The sequence below is a fragment of the Balaenoptera ricei genome, chromosome 6 (genome assembly GCF_028023285.1).
Source record: "Balaenoptera ricei isolate mBalRic1 chromosome 6, mBalRic1.hap2, whole genome shotgun sequence".
Lineage (NCBI taxonomy): Eukaryota > Metazoa > Chordata > Mammalia > Artiodactyla > Balaenopteridae > Balaenoptera > Balaenoptera ricei.
Window position 1 is genome coordinate 11558460 of NC_082644.1, and position 17341 is coordinate 11575800.

The following is a 17341-nucleotide window of genomic DNA, read 5'->3' on the forward strand; positions in this document are numbered from 1 at the left end:
AAAGCCAGACCTTCTTTGCCTCTTTTTCCTCTCAAGGCATTTGCTGACTAGTAACTGGTTTGGGCAGAGAGGCTGAGAAGCTGAGTAGGGTTTCCAGCAGCTTCACTGGGGCTGGGGCTCAGGGCTGCCAAGGTCCAGGGCTGAGATGCAGGAGAAAAGGAAGAAAGGAAACTGTGTGGGCATTTGCGGTAAGGACCAGGGGGTGGAGAAGCTGAGCAGAGAATTAGGCTTCATTCCTTCAGTCCTGTGGGGCTGGGGAAACAATAACCGGAGTTCAAGGCCAATAGGTAGTAGTGCCCTATAAACACTCCTCAAGGACTATGCCCTGGAAGTAAGAATGTATCAGAAATAGGCCGGGTGTCATGGTAAGCTCTCTCGCAGGCACCAACAGAAGCTGGTATAATTCTCCTTTTCATTAATCCCCCTTGCTTCTCAATAACAAGCGAACCTACTAATCCTCCAAGCAGGCATGTTCCTCCCCGCCTCCCCTCCAAGTAGCTCCTCCGCCCTAAACCACGGGATAATTCAAAGTTCTCCTCACAACATGTAAACTCCTGGACACTGTCTGTGGGAGGAGGAAGGAGGTTAGGGCTTAGGGAGCGAATTGGTAAGTGTAATCCCCCGTCCTCAGCTTCTGCCCTGTGGTCATGCTTTCATTGATGCACTCAACGAGCAAATGTTTCCTGAGAACTTTCCAAAGGTCAGGCACTGTGCTGGGCACTGATGAGCAAGACAAGGAGCCCACCATCAAGTGAATTAGGTTCAGAATCATCCCTTCATTAGGACACCCTTTTATATTTTACCAAAAACTGTTCACACCCATTGTTAACATTGTTACTCACAACTACCCATGGGATATAGGCAGGGCAGATATTATATTTCTACTTGCAGATGAAGAAGCTGAATTGAAAGTAGCCAAGAGGGCTTCTCTGGTGTTGCAGTGGTTAAGAATCCACCTGCCAATGCAGGGGACACAGGTTCGAGCCCTGGTCCAGGAAGATCCCACATGCCACAGAGCAACTAAGCCCATGCCCCATGACTACTGAGCCTGCGTTCTAGAGCCTGTGAGCCACAACTACTGAAGCCCATGCACTTAGAGCCCATGCTCCACAACAAGAGAAGCCACCGCAATGAGAAGCCAGCACACCGCAACGAAGAGTAGCCCCTACTGGCCGCAACTAGAGAAAGCCTGCGCACAGCAAGGAAGACCCAAAGCAGCCAAAAATAAATAAATAAAATAAATAAATTTATTAAAAAGAAAGAAAGTAGCCAAGAGCCTTGTCCAAGGCCACTCAGCAAATAAGCAATGATGCTTTCTTGGCTCCAATTCCCAAGCGATAGTCTTAGGGTAAGCACTGTCTAGCACACACACAGAAATCCTCCTATAGAATAGGAAGAAACATTCTATGAGAGGCACAAACACTATAGAAGTACCACAGGCTTTCTGTTTGGCAAATGGAGACTCAGAATTAATCACAGAGCTGGAAGAAGTCTCAGAGAACAGCTGGTCTTATCCATTGATTTACATATGAAACAAAACAAAACAAAAAACCCCCAAAAAACCAGAGGCCCTGAAAGATTAAGTGATTCTGCCTAAAGACCCACAGCAAATTAGAATCCAGGCTCCTTCCCCGGACAGTTTAAGAGCCCCAGAGCTTGAGTCAGCACTTGGCACCTTCCACACTGGCTGTGGCCATTGCTGTCCTTCTTCCTTTATTCTGGAGAGCAGCTCGGCTTCAGCCAGAGGGAGACCTCATTGCCAGCCCCACCGTGAGAGCCTATCAGCACCTGTCTATGAATGAATGAATGAATGAATGAATGACATGTTCCTGTAGGAAGGGATGTTCGTTTTGTCCCTGAGATTTTCTTTCAGATGTGAGAGACTTTATATGTGGTGATTTAACAACCAAGAGAAATGTTGCCCAAAGACACAATTTAAACAAATATGCAGAGGTTGAACTGAGAGTCAAATGTAGCTCAAAGAGATGTCCCACCTTGCTCTCCAGTTAGGATGAGGTTCTTTGATGAGAACTCTGCCATCATTAGAACAGGAGCAAATACAAAGTCCCATGACTATTGTTGGGTTATACTTAGAGTGAGGTCCTCAAATTGTTCCCTTACTAACACTCTTGGTACCATTTCCTTCTTTTCCAGTCTGTCCCACACATGACACCTAAGCAGGGCCTGAGTGGAAATGCCTTTCTGGTATCTGCAGGCTCATGCTCTCAGTGTCTCCTCTTCTGGCTGGGCACTAGACGTGTGCGTCTCAGAGCCATGGCAAGGGGTCAGGATCTTAATCATAGGGCGACCTTGAGTTATCCCTTAACCTTTCTCAGTCTCAGGTCACCTTTCTGTAAAGTAAAGACACCAACACCTGCAACACGTCTTGTCCACAAAGGTTGTCAGGCTAGGGGAGGGACAGATTGGGAGTTTGGGACTGACATGTACACACTGCAATATTTAAAATAGATAACCAACAAGGACCTACTGTATAGCACAGGAAACTCTGCTCGTCATTCTATAATAACCTAAATGGGAAAAGAATTTGAAAAAGAATAGATACATGTATATGTATAACTGAATCACTTTGCTGTACACCTGAAACGTACACAACATTGTTAATCAACTATACTCCGATATAAAATAAAAATTAAAAAAAAATGTTGTGAGGCTAAAATAAAACAAAGTGGGTGAATGGGCTTCGTCATGATTGAATGCAACCTAAGAACAACAAGATTACCAGAGGATGAACCATGAGAACAATCTGCTAATGCCTTCTCTGGAACATTGCATCCTAGAAGTCACACAGATACGTATTTTAGATGAAATACTGTGGGACTGTTTCAGTTACTAAGGAAATACTCAGTACCTGGCTTTGTTGCCAGAATATGACAACAGGCAAACAAGATCTTACCCCACCTCCATCCCCTGCAACACCGCCAATCTAGAGTAAAGAAAATATTAGCAGAAATGCTCACTGATGTAAAATGAAGGTAACACAGGTTTGAAACCAAATGGTTAAAGAGAACCAGAGAATCAGAGAGGTTGGCTCCAAGTCTGAGCTCTGTGAAGACAACAGCGCTGTCTGGGGTCATGGGGCCCTCCCTCCTGTCTCCTGGAGCTCCCGGAATGATCAGGCCCAGACTTCTGGCCCCCCCAAATGTGACTATACATTCTAGAACCTCCAGATCTCAGTGGCTACTTATTCTATTCTCTAGAGCCAAGAGCTGCTATATTTTCAGCTTGAACATTCTTCCCACAAAGACACACACTTCCTGGGAAGGGGCCAGGAAATTGAGTATAGCCATACAAATTCCTGTATGGAATCCCAATTAGGAGTCTTCTGGGCCATTTTCCAGGAGAAAAACTGTTGGAAATATTGCTGTGAAGGACTAAAACGGAAAGGTAACGGTGTTTGTTATGGGCTGAATTGTGTTCCCTCAAAATTCACATGCTGAAATCCTAACCCACTCTGAATATGACCTCACGTGGAGACAGGGTCTTGACAGAGATAATCAGGTTGAAATGTTGTCATCAGGGTGGCCCCTAATCCAATATGACTGGTGTCCTTAAAAAAAGGGGAAGCTGGGACACAGAGACAGACACACACAGGGAAGATGTTATAAGGAGACACAGGGAGAAGATGGCCGTCTACAAGCCAATGCCTGGAATAGATCCTGCCCTCATAACCCTCAGAAGGAACCAACACTGCCAGCACCTTGACTTTAAACTTCCAGCCTCCAGAGCTGTGAGATAAGAGATTTCAGTTCTAAGCATCCCCAGTCTGTGGTGCTTTGTTACAGCAGCCCGGGCTGACTAACATAGGGTTTATTTCAGAATGAAGTACTCATAAGCAGAAGCCATAGAGCATTTCAAGTCAATTAAAAGAGTGGGCCAGGTAACCAACTTTTGATGTGGGATCTAAGGGGAAACTGAGGGCAGAGCTGTCCTAAGGGGAGCAAGAGGTCAGTCCCTTTTGGGGAAATGGACGGACGGTAGACAGGAATAGAGCGCAGAAACTCCACCAGGAAGCCCGTGCTGTCAGCAAGGAGCATCTGTCGTTTGCTCAGGTGCTTTTAGAGGAATGCGGGTCTTAGGTGACTTTGGAGGAGAAGGCCACTCAAGGCAGCTCGCACAACACTGGATCTGAACCACCTTGCATCTGAATCCCATTTCCCTTCCTTGCGAGCTGCGTGAGCTTGACTAGACCTCACCCGGCAGCCGGTTCTTCGGTTTCAGGGACCATGGGAATTAAAGGCGATGACGCATGTGCCCAGGGTCTCTGCATGTTTGCTCCTCCGCCTGGAGCTCCTCTGCTCATCCTTGCCAACCCTGCTCTACCTGACTTTCTCCCCTGTTCTCAGGCCTCATTTCTGATGTCACATCTGGTGGTCTATTTCTTGTGTCGATCGGACTGGGCCGGGGGAGCCCTGATAGTTGGTGTGGACAAAGAATGTCGCCTGCCATATCAGTAAACAAAGGATGTTGCGGCCATCAAGCCATCAGTCACTTGCAGCCACCCTTGACAGTGCACCCTGAGAGGATTCAGGATGGAAAAAACCAGGATATTGGCCCAAGATAGTGAAGGTGCCTATCAAAGGAATAATTTCATTAAGCCCAGACTCTTGCATCTTCCCATACATAGAAGAGTGCTGAATTCATTAACTTGAGATGTCTGGTTTTCTTTAATTAGGAGTAATCTTCTGATGTTCAACTACCTGGATTTTTTGGCAAAAACTCCTATATATGCTGGCCCTTCCCTTAACTCTTCGGAACAGTCCCTTAGAGCTATCTGAGAGACTGTCTCCTGGGCTTAAGTCCTCGGTATAGCTGCTGAATAAAACATCATTCTCAACGTTAAGATTGTGCATTTTTTTCAGCCGACATGGGTGCAACATCATTCTGGGTGTGTCTGTGAGGGGGTTTTGGACAAGATTAGCATTTGAGTTGGTGGACCAAGTAAAGCAAGTTGCTTTCCCCAGTGTGGGTGGGCCTCATCCAATCAGTTGAGGGCCTGAATAGAACAAAAAGGCTGAGTAAGAGGGAGCTCCTCCCGCCTGATTGCTTCAAACTGGGACACCAGCTTCCTCTTGCCTTTGGATTCGAACTAAAGCATCAGCTCTTCCTGGGTCTTGAGACTGCTGGCCTTCAGTCTGCAACTACACCACCAGCTCTCTGGGTCTCAGACCTTTGGACTCAGGCTGGAATTAAAGCATCCTCTCTCCTGGGCCTTCTGCTTGCTGACTCACCCTGCAGATCCTGGGACTTGCTGGCTTTTACACCTATGTGAGCCAATACCTTCAATTCTTTATAATACATCAATCTCTCTCTCCAGAGAGCCTACTGGACAGAGCATAAATATACATCTTGTTGGCTGGTTTTGTTTCTCTGGAGAATGCTAATACAGATTTTGGTACCAAGAATGATTCCAGGTGAACAGAATTTTAAAGGTGAGTTTTCTGATTTGGTCTGGGGTTTCTGGAACTGGCTCTCTAATATGATTAGATTTAAAGATGCTCAGGACTCTCTATCCAGTAGTAAAAGCAGCCTAAGAATCCCTGGCAATAGAGATACCCAAAATAATGGAGACACCTAAGCAAGGATCTAGGCAACCATGTATATTATACCTTTGAACATTTTGGTCAAAATAACAAGTATGATGAGATTGGCTGGTTGTTTCTAATGTTACTGGACAAAGTGGGGAAAGAGAAGGATGAGCTCAGGGATTTGAATTCCTAGCTCAAAGGCCCCATAAATGACCTGAAACCTTCTATGTCTGCCCTGAAGGAGACCCTTACCCCCTGTAGCCACAGGGCTGAGAGTGCTGAAAATCAGACCCACCATCTCCCCCTGTGACTGGCTGAATTACAATGCGAGTTGAACTCCCAGCCTCCCAGGGTGTCTCCTGCTAAAGCGAGGACACGGACTGGGAAGGAATGGGATCCTGTAAGTTGGAATGGGGGGTGTGTGGGAAGACCCTGATGGAGCTGCGGACCTTGAACCCTAAATTCTGATGCCTCTCCACCCCCGTCCCAGGGTATTAACCCTGCGTTACCTGAGGAAAGGGTAATGACCGCCCCTGAGGCAGCTGACAAGCAAGACACTGCTGGTTCTCCTCAGTGTCAACCCCACCACCCCTCTTGGCTTCTAGACCTATGAGCAGACTCAAGTCCCAGCAGCCCCTACAGGTGAGGTACAAAGTGTGACCCGTGAGGAGGTATACTACCCTCTGAGTGTTCTAACTCCTGCAGATAGAAACCCGGGCCGCACGTGTGGGGATGGGTATTAAGGCTGTGGGATAAATCGTGGAAGGAACGTAAAGTTGGATCAGGCGGCATTTATTGCCACGGGCTCACTAAGCAGGGATTCTGCATCTAACTTTGCATCTTGGGGAGGAAGAAAGGGCTCTAACAGTTTGCTTCGTTGCTTGGCTGAAATATGGCCAAAAGGAGACCCACAGTGAGTGAATTAGAATTGCCAGACCTGCTTTGGTTTAATGTAGAGAAAGGGATTCCATGACTTAGGGAGACTGGAATGTTAGAGTGAGTTTGTCATGTGAAACCTACTCACTCACCCACCCTGGGAAGGTCCAGAAGACATGCCTTTCACCACGACTGTGAGAGAGGAACTTGAGAGGGAAGCCCGGGCATCCCTGGCTCTTCCCTGCGGGCCGGACTTCACAGAGGGCACTGCAGTCACGGAATTGGGAAACGTAGCCACGGTGAGAGTGATTGGATCCGTGGCGGCAGGGACCAGTGGCGGCACTCAAGCCCCGAAGGCAGGGAGGGCGTGGTCCCTGTGATGGACAGCAGGGTCAATGCCGCAATCAGAATGCCCTGAGTCCTGCAGACCGATGGCATTGGCTAGCTCGTCATGGGGTTCCTAGAAGTGAAATAGACAGGAAGCCTACTAATTCTTACTTGTTCTGTGTAAGCAGAAAAGTTCTAGGTCAAGTGAACAAGAGTCTAACTTGAATCATTAAAACAGACTGTCATAACCCCCAACCAGTTCTCAGACTTGAGCCACTTTAGGGACTGGGAAGGAATGGGATCCTGTAAGTTGGAATGGGGGGTGTGTGGGAAGACCCTGAACCCCTTGAATGAAGAGGCCAGGTCCCCTCGAGGAAGGACCCTCGTACACTACCGACAATATTTACTACTAACCATTTTTCCAGCCTTCCCCAAAGGGCCCTATGGTCTTTTGCCAGGGTAACTGTGCATTGAGCAAGAGGAAATAATCAGAACTTTCAGGCACCACTGGACACAAGCTCTGATCTGACACTGATTCCAGGAGACCCAACCATCACTGTGATGCACCAGTCAGAGCAGGGACTTATGGCGGTCAGGGGATCAATGGAGCTTTAGCTGAGGTCCATCTCATGGCGTCCTATGTGAATGCTCACCAAAGGCGATATCAGCAGGGGAGGAGTTTAATCATCCAGTGAAGGGGAGGACTTGTGTTATGGTTTCCACTCAGGCTTCTTCTCCAGCCACCCCTGTCATCAACCAATGGGCTCATGAACAAAATGGCCAGGACGGAGCTTATGCATGGCTTCAGCAACACGGATGGACTTCCAGTCCCCAAGGCTGACCTGGCTACAGCCACAGCTGAGCACCCCATCTGCCAACAGCAGGGACCAGCAATGAATCCCCAACATGGCACCATTCCCCAGGGTGGTCAGACAGCTACCTGGTGGCAGGTTGATTGCATTGGACCACTTCCATCATGCAGTGTTTTGTTCTTACTGGCTCAGACACTTATTCTGGATATAGAAGTGCCTTCCCTGCATGTAATGCTTCACCAAAAATACCAGCCGTGTACTTGCAGAATGCATTATACATGGTATTCCACACAGCATTGTTTCTGATCAAGGAACTCATTTCACAGCAAATGAAGTGCAGCATTGGGCCCATGATCATAAGATTCACTGGCGTTACCATGTCCCCCACCGTCTTGAAGCAGCTGCCTGGATAGAAGGGTGAAATGGCCTTTTGAAGACTCAGTTACAGTGCCCGTTCTGTGGTTAATACCTTGCAGGGCTGTATATGCTCTGAATCAGCAACAAAAACATGGTGCTGTTTCTCTTACAGCCAGGACTCATGGGTCCAAGGATCAAGAAGGGGAAATGGGAAGCCACCACTCACTATTAACCCTAGTGCCCCACTAGCAAATTTTTTGCTTCTTGTTCCCAGAAACTTATGCCCTGCTGGCTTAGTGATCTTAGTTCCAAAGGGAAATATTTCTGCCAGGAGATACGATTCCATTGAACTGGAAGTTAAGACTGTTGCCTGCTCACTTTGGGCTCCTCATGCCTCTGAAATAACAGGCAAAGAAGTTACTGTGCTGACTGGGATGATTGACCCTGACTGACAAGGAGAAATCAGACTACTTCTCCACAATGGAGGTAAGAAAGAGCATGTCTGGAATCTAGGAGATCACTTAGGGCGTCTCTCAGTATTACCATGTCCTGGGATTAAGGTCAATGGAGAATTACAACAACCCAATCCAGGCAGGGCTACTAATGGCCCTTCAGGAATGAAGGTTTGGGTCACCCTACCAGGTAAAGAAGCACAACCAGCTGAGGTGCTTGCTGAAGGCAAAGGGAATACGGAATGGGTAGTGGAAGAAGTCACTAGCTGTGACTGTCTGACCAATTTCATGAGCGAGGACTGTAATTGTCAAGAGTATTTCCTCATTGTGTTATGGTTATATGTTGACATATATGTATATATATCTTTGTTTTATTCCCTCTCTTATCCCCTTACCATGTAACAAAAAATACAAAATGTATTGACTTTATATCACAGTATTTAAATATTGTTAACTTTATATCATAATATTTAAGTTATGGGATATTAAGAAGAGTAAACATCACTCAAGGACTTTACCTCCTCTTCCGGGGAAGGGGTTAGTGCATTTTGGGTTATTCTCAGGATCGTTATATCATGTATATTAGGCAGAATTATGACCTTGTTACTTTCTTCATTTGGAGATTAAGTATGATTTAAGGAGATGTGCATGCGTGTCAGGTTGATGAGGGACGCACTTGTGACAGTTCATTTTTATGTGTCAACTTGACTGGGCCACGGGGTACCCAGATATTTGGCCAAACGTTATTCTGGGTGTGTCTCCATTGTGTTTATGGATGAAATCAACATTTAAATCAGTACTGAGTAGGAACTCTGCTCAACATTATGTAACAACCTAAATGGGGAAAGAATTTGAAAAAGAATAGATACATGTATATGTATGACTGAATCACTTTGCTGTACACCTGAAGCTAACACAAAATTGTTAATCAACTCTACTCCAATAAAAAATAAAAAGTTAAAAAAAAATCGGTACTGAGTAAAGCAGATTGCCCTCCTCAATGTGGGTGGGCCTCACTTAATCAGTTGAAGGCTGAATAGAACCAAAGGCTGACCCTCCCCTAAGTAACAAAGCATCCTCCAGCCTGACAGCCTTCAACTGGCACACTGCCTCTTCCTGGTTCTACAGCAGCTTCCAGCCTTCTGAGTTGAACTAGGACATCAGCTGTGCAGATTTTGGACTTGCCAGCCTCCAAAATCACATGAGCCAATTCCTTATAATCTCTCTCTCTCTCCTATATCTCTGAAGAACTCTGCCTAAGACAGGGGTGAGAAGGGAGGAGAAGAGGGCATCAGAGTGACAGGCATCTGAAGGGCAGATGGTTGAGAGCACCAATAAGGGGGTGGGAAGGGAGAAAACAAAAGGAGACAGAGTTTCCGAAAGATGAGCTCTACCTATATCTCTCTGTGGGCCCAATTAAACAGATCCACACATAAAAATCCAAATTTGTATGTCGGGCAAAGTGAGGAGCCATACACTTTTCCAAAAGAGGTTGGCAAGGACGTAAAAGCTGCCAGTCACCCCAGGAATTTGCTGCAGGATTGTATCAACCCACTGAGATTTTTTGCCCCAAACCAGGTCCTTCTGTGCTTCCCAAGGTCACCGAGGCCCTCTGGGGGCTCCCCGGCAGCCCGGCCCAGATCTGGCTCTCACCTCGTAGGATGGTGACGTTGCGCAGGATCTCCCCGTGCTGTGTGTCCACGGCCTTCATCTCCTCCATGACCATGGACAGGTTGCGGACGCTGAAGTCCAGGCGGGCGCTGAGCAGGCCGAAGCGCTCCCGGAGCAGGTCGGTGGTGGCCAGCATGAGGGAGACGGTCTTGTTCACGTAGTAGAGCTCCTCAGCCTGGGTGTGAAAGCCCAGCGTGCAGGAGAGCCGCACGTCATCCAGGTACTTGAGCATGCTGTACACGTGGCTGTCAGTGGCGTTGATGTTGGTGAAGATGGTGCCGATCTCGATCTCATGGGAAGCCATGCGTCCTTCCAGCGTCTCGAACCTCTCCACCGTGCGGTTCTGGGCGTAGTGGGTGTGGTACTGCAGGTCGTGCATGTTCTCCTCGTGGTCATCCAGGAAGGACGAGATGTTATCCAGCTGCAGCTGCAAGCCCATGACCTGCAGCGCCAGGTCGTGCATACTCTCAGAATTCTGGCTGATGCGCTGGGAGGAGGCCCCCAGGGTGGCCTGGAGGCTCTTGACCGCTTCTGCCGTCTTGGCCGAGGTGGTGCGCAGGCTGCTGAAGAGCCGCGAGTAGTTCTGCCAGTCGGTGATCATCTTCTGGAGGGTCAGGGTCTCCTCATCTGTCTTCCGCCGGATCCCGTGGATCCACTCAGAAGTCTGCCCCACGGTGAAGTTGATCTGGTGCATCGCAGCCTTGACGTTGTAGCACTCCTGGGTGAGGTCCTTCAGAGAGAGGTCCAGGCCGGCTGTGGTGGCCTGCCAGCCTCTCACCTGGGCCAGGAAGAGCCCCAGAGACTGGTTGATCTGGTGGATAGAGAAGGAGCAATTGCCCATCTCCTGGGAGATCTGACCGCTGGTGGTGGAGAGCAGTTCGTGGGTCTGGGAGGTCTGGTCCAGCTGGACCTCCTGAGCCAGAAGCATCTTCTGAATTCCCTCCAGCTCCGCCTGCAGCTTTCTGATCTCTTGCCCCAGCTGCCCAGCCTCATGGCAGAAAGAGCAGTTGTTTGGGGCTTTCAGCTCTTCAGGAGAAAAGGACAACATTTTGAGTTGCTGAAGGATCACAGGACAAAGGTTGCTTCTTTAATATTTCAGAGCATAATGAATTGGCAAGTGGCTTTCCTAACCCTCTTCCTTTCCTAAGACCTGCTATGAAATCCTTTTTGGAAAAGTCTTGCCACCTCTATGCAATCTTATTTCTACCAAATGACTTTACTCTGACCTGAAATGTAGGCTTTAGGATATTTTCTCCATCTCACCACCAAATTCTTGAGAGTATGTAACTTCATAACTTCTCTGAGGTTGCCAAGAACCTCCCATTTACATTTTATTTTTAAAATGTCTCCCCACATTTTAATATTTGTGCTTATTTGAGCCTGTCACAAGCTCGTGGAGAAGAGGGTACAGGGATAGTTTCCCCCCGCGACTGATGAGAAACGAGTCTCAGAAAAGTGACTTGCCAAATGTCACTCAGCTAATTAGTGGCAGAATAGGACTTTCTCTTCCCACCAAGCAGACCCCCTCTAAACCCTTCTCTTATGGCTCCTTCTGTCTCATTCTCAGAACGAGAACGTCCCTTGTGAAAGCAAGAGATAAAGAGATAGTAAATTGTGCAAACTTTAAGGCAGTGATGAGGAAAGGGCCGACTTGTCAAGAGCATAGGGAAGATCTTAAAAATAATTTCAGATACGTGAAGATATTTGGCGAGTGGACTGCCTTCGGCTTGCTTCTCTACCTGGAGGCTCTGGCTAGATCCATGCCACTCACAGAACCCCCAGCCCCATTCCTGGGTGCATCCCAGGGTAGCAGCCCTCGTTGGCTGGATGCTCTCCAGCTGGACAGGGAGGCCGGGAGCCATGGCTGTCTTTCCCTCGTGCCTTGAAGCTTGGTGAAAGCTGCCCTGCTCCGGGGCACCATGGCATGGGGGGAACCCTGCCCCCCCACCTCCCATCAAGTAATATCGGCCTTCTGTCACGGTCATTAGCACATCTGGACACTGGACACTCACCCAGCCCTTGGAGATTTTCCTGCATGGACACAAGCTTCTTGTCATAAAGAGCCTGGGCCAGGGAGATGTCTTCTGAGAGAGAGTCCACTTTCCTGAAAACTGCAGGGGAAACAGAGATGAGAAAAGGGTCTTAGAGAAACAGCAGTCGTTTGTTAAGAAGACATTTTTATCAGCCCCTCTGCGGCCAAAACCATTCACTCTTCTGTGGGGCTTCCCAATGGCCAGAGTCTGTCACACATCTCTTAAAAATATATACTTGTGTATCTGTATATCTATAGACATAGATAGATATAATCTTTTTATATATCTCCCTTAAGTGTATATATGTGTTTATACGTATGTGGGTATATATGTACATATTAGAATATATAATAGTACCTAAATTATACATATACATATCTAATTTCCACCCCCCTCAGATTTTAGAACTAGGACCTGACCACAGGGTAGAATGGGGACAAATAAGAAAGAAATATAAAAATAAAAATGATTCTTAATCCTATCCATCTCCGTGCCTCCTTTGCCTCACCTGAGTCCCAGCTTTGTCTTTAATATCTAGTCCATTGGAGCAAACAAACCTACAGGCTTCCCTTTGTAAAAAAGCTTTTTTTTTTAACTCTGAAGCTAAGAATGGAATGAGATTGCAGTAAGAAACTTTCAAATTTGTTTTCACTTTTTAACCATAAATTGTGTTAGTATCCAGAAGGCAGAAGTTACCTGAAACTGGCAGCACGCCATCACCTGGGTCAGCCACCACAGTCATACAAACTGCTGAGGGTATGAGAACCACCAAACTTCAGATCCCTGCGCCTCGCCGGCAGTACCCTGACTTAGTAGGTCTGAGGGAGACCCAGGAATTTGCATCTTAACAAATCCTGGGGGCAACCCTGACGCGGGTACACATCCAGCCTCACTTTGAGAAACACAAAGGCCATGGAAAGGGCTTAGACATTGTCCGATCTGGTGATTTCAACCCTGGGTGTACACCAGAATCATCTGAAGAGCTTAACTACTGAATTAATTCCATTATCCAAGGCGGGGGGGCGCCCAGGCATCCACATTTTTTTTACAGCTCCCAGATGATTCTAATATGGGGCTGAAACTGAGAACTACTGTCTAGTCCTAGCCTCTCATTTACCAGCAGGAAAACAGAGGTCCTGAGAGGGGAAGTGCCTTGCTCAAGGCCACACAGCTAATTATTGACCAGAAGTTACGAGCTAATCTTTGCAGTTTGAATCAGGCACTAAGAGCCCCTAGTCAGGAAGATGCTGGTTCTGGTCCGTGAGCCACAGAGATCTGTGTTTGTCTTTGTAGGGGGTTTTGGCACTGAAAGGAGCCCTGATGAGAAACTCCCCCACAGCCCGGGGTGGAGAGCCCCGGACTAGCGGGTTGCTGCTGCCAGCCTGTGCTCACCCAGAGAGGCCAGCACGGCCACAGTCACCAGGAGGAGGGCCAGGAAGAGGTAAAGGATCCGCACCGATGTGTGCAAAGACAGGTTCTTCTGGCAGCGGCTGCAGCGGGGCCCCGGCCGGCCTGTGGAGAGGGGGGGACAAAAAAGAGGCCGGTGGCAGAGGCCGCGGCCTAAGGGTCAGTTCTCCTGCTCTGGCCTGTCTCACCCCATTTTGAACCAGCCTCCGAAAGGGAGCTGTCCTGGATCCTCACCTCTACCCACTTCACTGCCTTTTCTGGAGGTCCTAGAGCTTTTGCGAATAGGCAAGACCACAGTCAGGATCTTCAAAGTACACGGCCATCACACCATCATTCTGTCTCCGTGGCATCGTCATTCAGCCCATGGTGCAGGAAAGCACCTCTTCCCGAAACATCAGCCGTCCCCCAGGGCAGCCAGCCTCGTCTCACCGTTGGGTGACCAACTCCTCCCAGTTTGCCTAGGACTTTCCTGGACTTTAGCACTGAGAGTCTTCTGTTCTGGGAACTCCTTGCTATTGGGCAAACCAGGATGGTTTGCCAAGACTGTCTCAGTTTTAAAGCTGTAAGTCACACATCTTGGGAAACCCCTCAGTCCCAGGCCAACCAGAAGGTTGGTCCCCAAACTTTGCAGGTAACCAGAAGTTCTCCTGGAAGCCAAACGGATGATTCCAGTGTATCAGTTGGTCCTTGTTATAGAGGAAGGTTGGAAGAAGGTGTTCCTGGCGGCTCTGGGAGGTGGCCAGTGGCCAGCGGGAAAGCTGTGATCCTCACAGCTGTGAAAGTTCTAAGACGGATTCAACTTCAGCTGCACATGATGAGTACCAGGAATGTTTAAATACCCTGATACCCGTCCACGCTCCAGACCGAAAGAGATCAGAATTTCTAAGGGTCGGTCTCAGGCATCCCTGGGTGGTTACAATGCACAACCAAGATTGAGAACAGCTGCTCTAACCTATACTGAAACCCACCAAGAAGCCCTACTGCAAGTAACAGTTCAGAGGGCGTTGGTGTCTCAGATCAGCCACATGCTAAGCCGGTCCTGTGGGCCTGAGAAGGACGGGCCACTTGATGGGCATGGGATACAAGGAAGGGGACAGTTCTGGGCCAGCTGGAAGAGAGGCCCTGGGGGACATGGTCCCGGACAGGCCTGAGGAGGAGCCCTGGAGACAGATGTCACGTGTGTCAAACTCTGACTTCATCTGTACCGCGTAACCCGGGCCCATGCGATGCTTCCGGGGAGCAGCGGGGAAGGGACAGCCAGGACTTTGAAGCCATGCGGACAGACAAGTCTCTCCCCAGCCTGGGATCAGCCCGGAGCCCTTACCCTCCTGCGTGCACGGGAAGGACGGCATGTCCACGTCGTCGTCAGCTGCCAGCTCCTCCTCCGTGACACACAGCGCATCTCCGTCGCCGGCGGCCGACCTCACTGTGATGGAGCCAGAGCTGTCAGACCCAGGCTGGGGAGTCACATCCACCCCTCTCCAGCTGCCCCATTCTTTTACTGTCCCCACACCCTGCGCCCACCCCCGCCCCTGGGTCCAAGTCAGCCCACCTGAGCTCCAGGTGACCTGACAGCAAACAGAGCAAAGAAGGATGGAGGTCAGAAACAAGTGGCTGAGGAACTGGGAAGTCCCAACACCTCTGGGGGAGGAGAGTTCATGATCTCTGGCAAACTGGTAAAGACACACAGGCCAGCCCAGGTGCCTTCTCTATCTGTGCCTTGCTCAGACCCCTGGGGTGGAGTAAGAAGAGCTTGCTTGATCTGGCTCAGCACCCTTCCATTCCCTGACAGGTTGTAACGGAAGCAGGATTCTGCTTCTGCAGGGACAAGGGCGAATCTGGCCCCAGCACAGTCCCCACCAAGACTCTGCGTCCAGCCCAGCTGGGGGGCTTCGGAGAGGAGGAGCTGGCGGTGTGAGGACACGGGATGGGCACAGCCTCTGCCTCACACATTGCCTTGTGCAGGACGTGCCAGGGGGTGGAAGGGACCGTGGCAGGAACAGATCTCATGCGGGAAGGCTGATTCCATGCTCGTTCCCTGGGACCTAAGTGATGTATTCCCTCATTCCGAAGATTGCTCCCATTCCCCTAGACACTGCATATCCCTTCCTCCTTACAAGATCTGGTCTTTTTATGAATGATCAGAAGAAAGATGTCCAATATTGGCAGAATGAGCCGGACCTCCAAGTGGGTGTTTGAGAAATGAGGTGGTCTGCATCGAGCTGACCAGGGCTTTTGTGCTGGGAAGTCGGGGTGCAAGTTTATGATGACAACTAAATTGCTTGGGAGATAGTTGGTGGGGGGATTTTTTAAGCTACGTCTGAACATCCAGAGGCAATAAAAGAAAAGATTAATACATTTGACTACATGCTAGTAAAACAACACTTTTACATGGCCGTAAAAGCAAATGACAAACGGAGAAAATATCCACAACATACATCACAGATGAAGAGCTAATATACCAAATTTATAAAGAGCTTTTAAAAACTGAGGAAATAAAGGACCAAAAATCCTACAGAAAAATGAACAAAAGACCCGAACAGGCAATTACAAAAAGAGATATAAAAATGGCCCCTGAATAATTTAAAAGATGTTCAACTTTACTCATAAGATAAATGCAACTTAAAACTACACTGTGATAATATTTATCACCCATCTGATTGACAAAGATGCAGAGGACAATACATGTTGTTGGCCTAGGTGGTGGGGGGAGTTGGGGTCTGAATGCAAAATGGCCCCAAGCTTGTGGAGAGGGGGCTTAGCAGATGCATTTACCCTTCAACACAGCAATCACACTTTTATGAATTTGTCCAGAATATAGACCTCCAACAATCTGAAAATATATGTGACAAGGTTATTCATTACAGGATTACTTGTAATTACAAAATTTGGGAACTATCTAAACGTACAATATAGGAGATTGGTTAACATACGATGGTATGTATACACGCAATGGGGCTCAGTGCAACTACACAAATGAATAAGGAAATCTCTATTAACCGATGTGGAGTCATTTCCAGGAGATATTAAATGAAAACAGCAAAGGAGCACATATGGTATGTCACTTTTTTGTAAGAAAGAAGGGAAAATAAGAAAACACGCATATATCTGCTTATCGTTTAAAGAAGATAAACAGGAAGAGTAAACCGAAAAACAATGAAGTTGTTTTCTACAAGGGAAGGGGTGGGGGAAAGGGATATACGAAGGAGTCACAGTTCTCTGAATATAGTTTTTTGTATAGTTTGACTGCTGAAAACATGTTAATATTTTACATATTCAAAAAATTCAATTTTATTAATAAAAAATACTTGGAACCAAATAAGCCTTGCTTGCTTGAATGAATACAATAAACGTACTAAGTGGGGAAAAAAAGGAAAGAGGAACTAATCTAAGTAAATTATGACACAGTTTGGACTCTGTAATCTCAGTCTAGGATGTGATAATGTAGGATTGAGGAAGAAGTGCAAACAAATCTTGAACTTTTAAAGCAATTTTATTTCTTGGTGTAGCATGGGTAAAGCAATTCTGAACTTATTTTACATTAATTCAAGATTCAGCAAATAGAGTAAATGCATTGATGTGGTTTGGACCCAGGGTTCTCACTGTGAGAAAAGGGATACAGAAATATACAATGGGAGAGACAAATAAGAACCCCTTGGAGCTGGACTGAAATTTGAAGGTATCAGTGGGAATCAGTAATTTCTAAAATATGTTTATGTGTGTACATATTTATTTATGTTCATATATATGTATAGATGCATCTATATTTGTAGCTATGTGTATGCATATAACTTTGTTTGTTGAAAGGTCCAGGAAACAAAGACACCAAAATAGCACTGAACACCCCTAGCAATCCAGAT

At 47.6% G+C, this 17341-nt stretch overlaps 1 protein-coding gene across 3 annotated transcripts in view; it reads right to left on the reverse strand.

Moving 5' to 3' along the window:
* The window catches only part of SCARA3 (scavenger receptor class A member 3), a 39571-nt gene that overhangs the window by 6096 nt on the left and 16134 nt on the right, over positions 1–17341 (reverse strand). For 2 of the 3 annotated variants that reach the window (XM_059926837.1, XM_059926836.1), the window contains 4 exons: positions 14806–14907; positions 13467–13586; positions 12054–12152; positions 10024–11067 (listed from right to left, as the gene is read on the reverse strand). In XM_059926837.1, the coding sequence (XP_059782820.1) occupies positions 10024–11067; positions 12054–12152; positions 13467–13586; positions 14806–14907 (1365 nt within the window). Of the gene's footprint in view, positions 1–6623; positions 6883–10023; positions 11068–12053; positions 12153–13466; positions 13587–14805; positions 14908–17341 lie in introns of those variants that run through there. The other variant, XM_059926838.1, reaches the window with a different exon arrangement.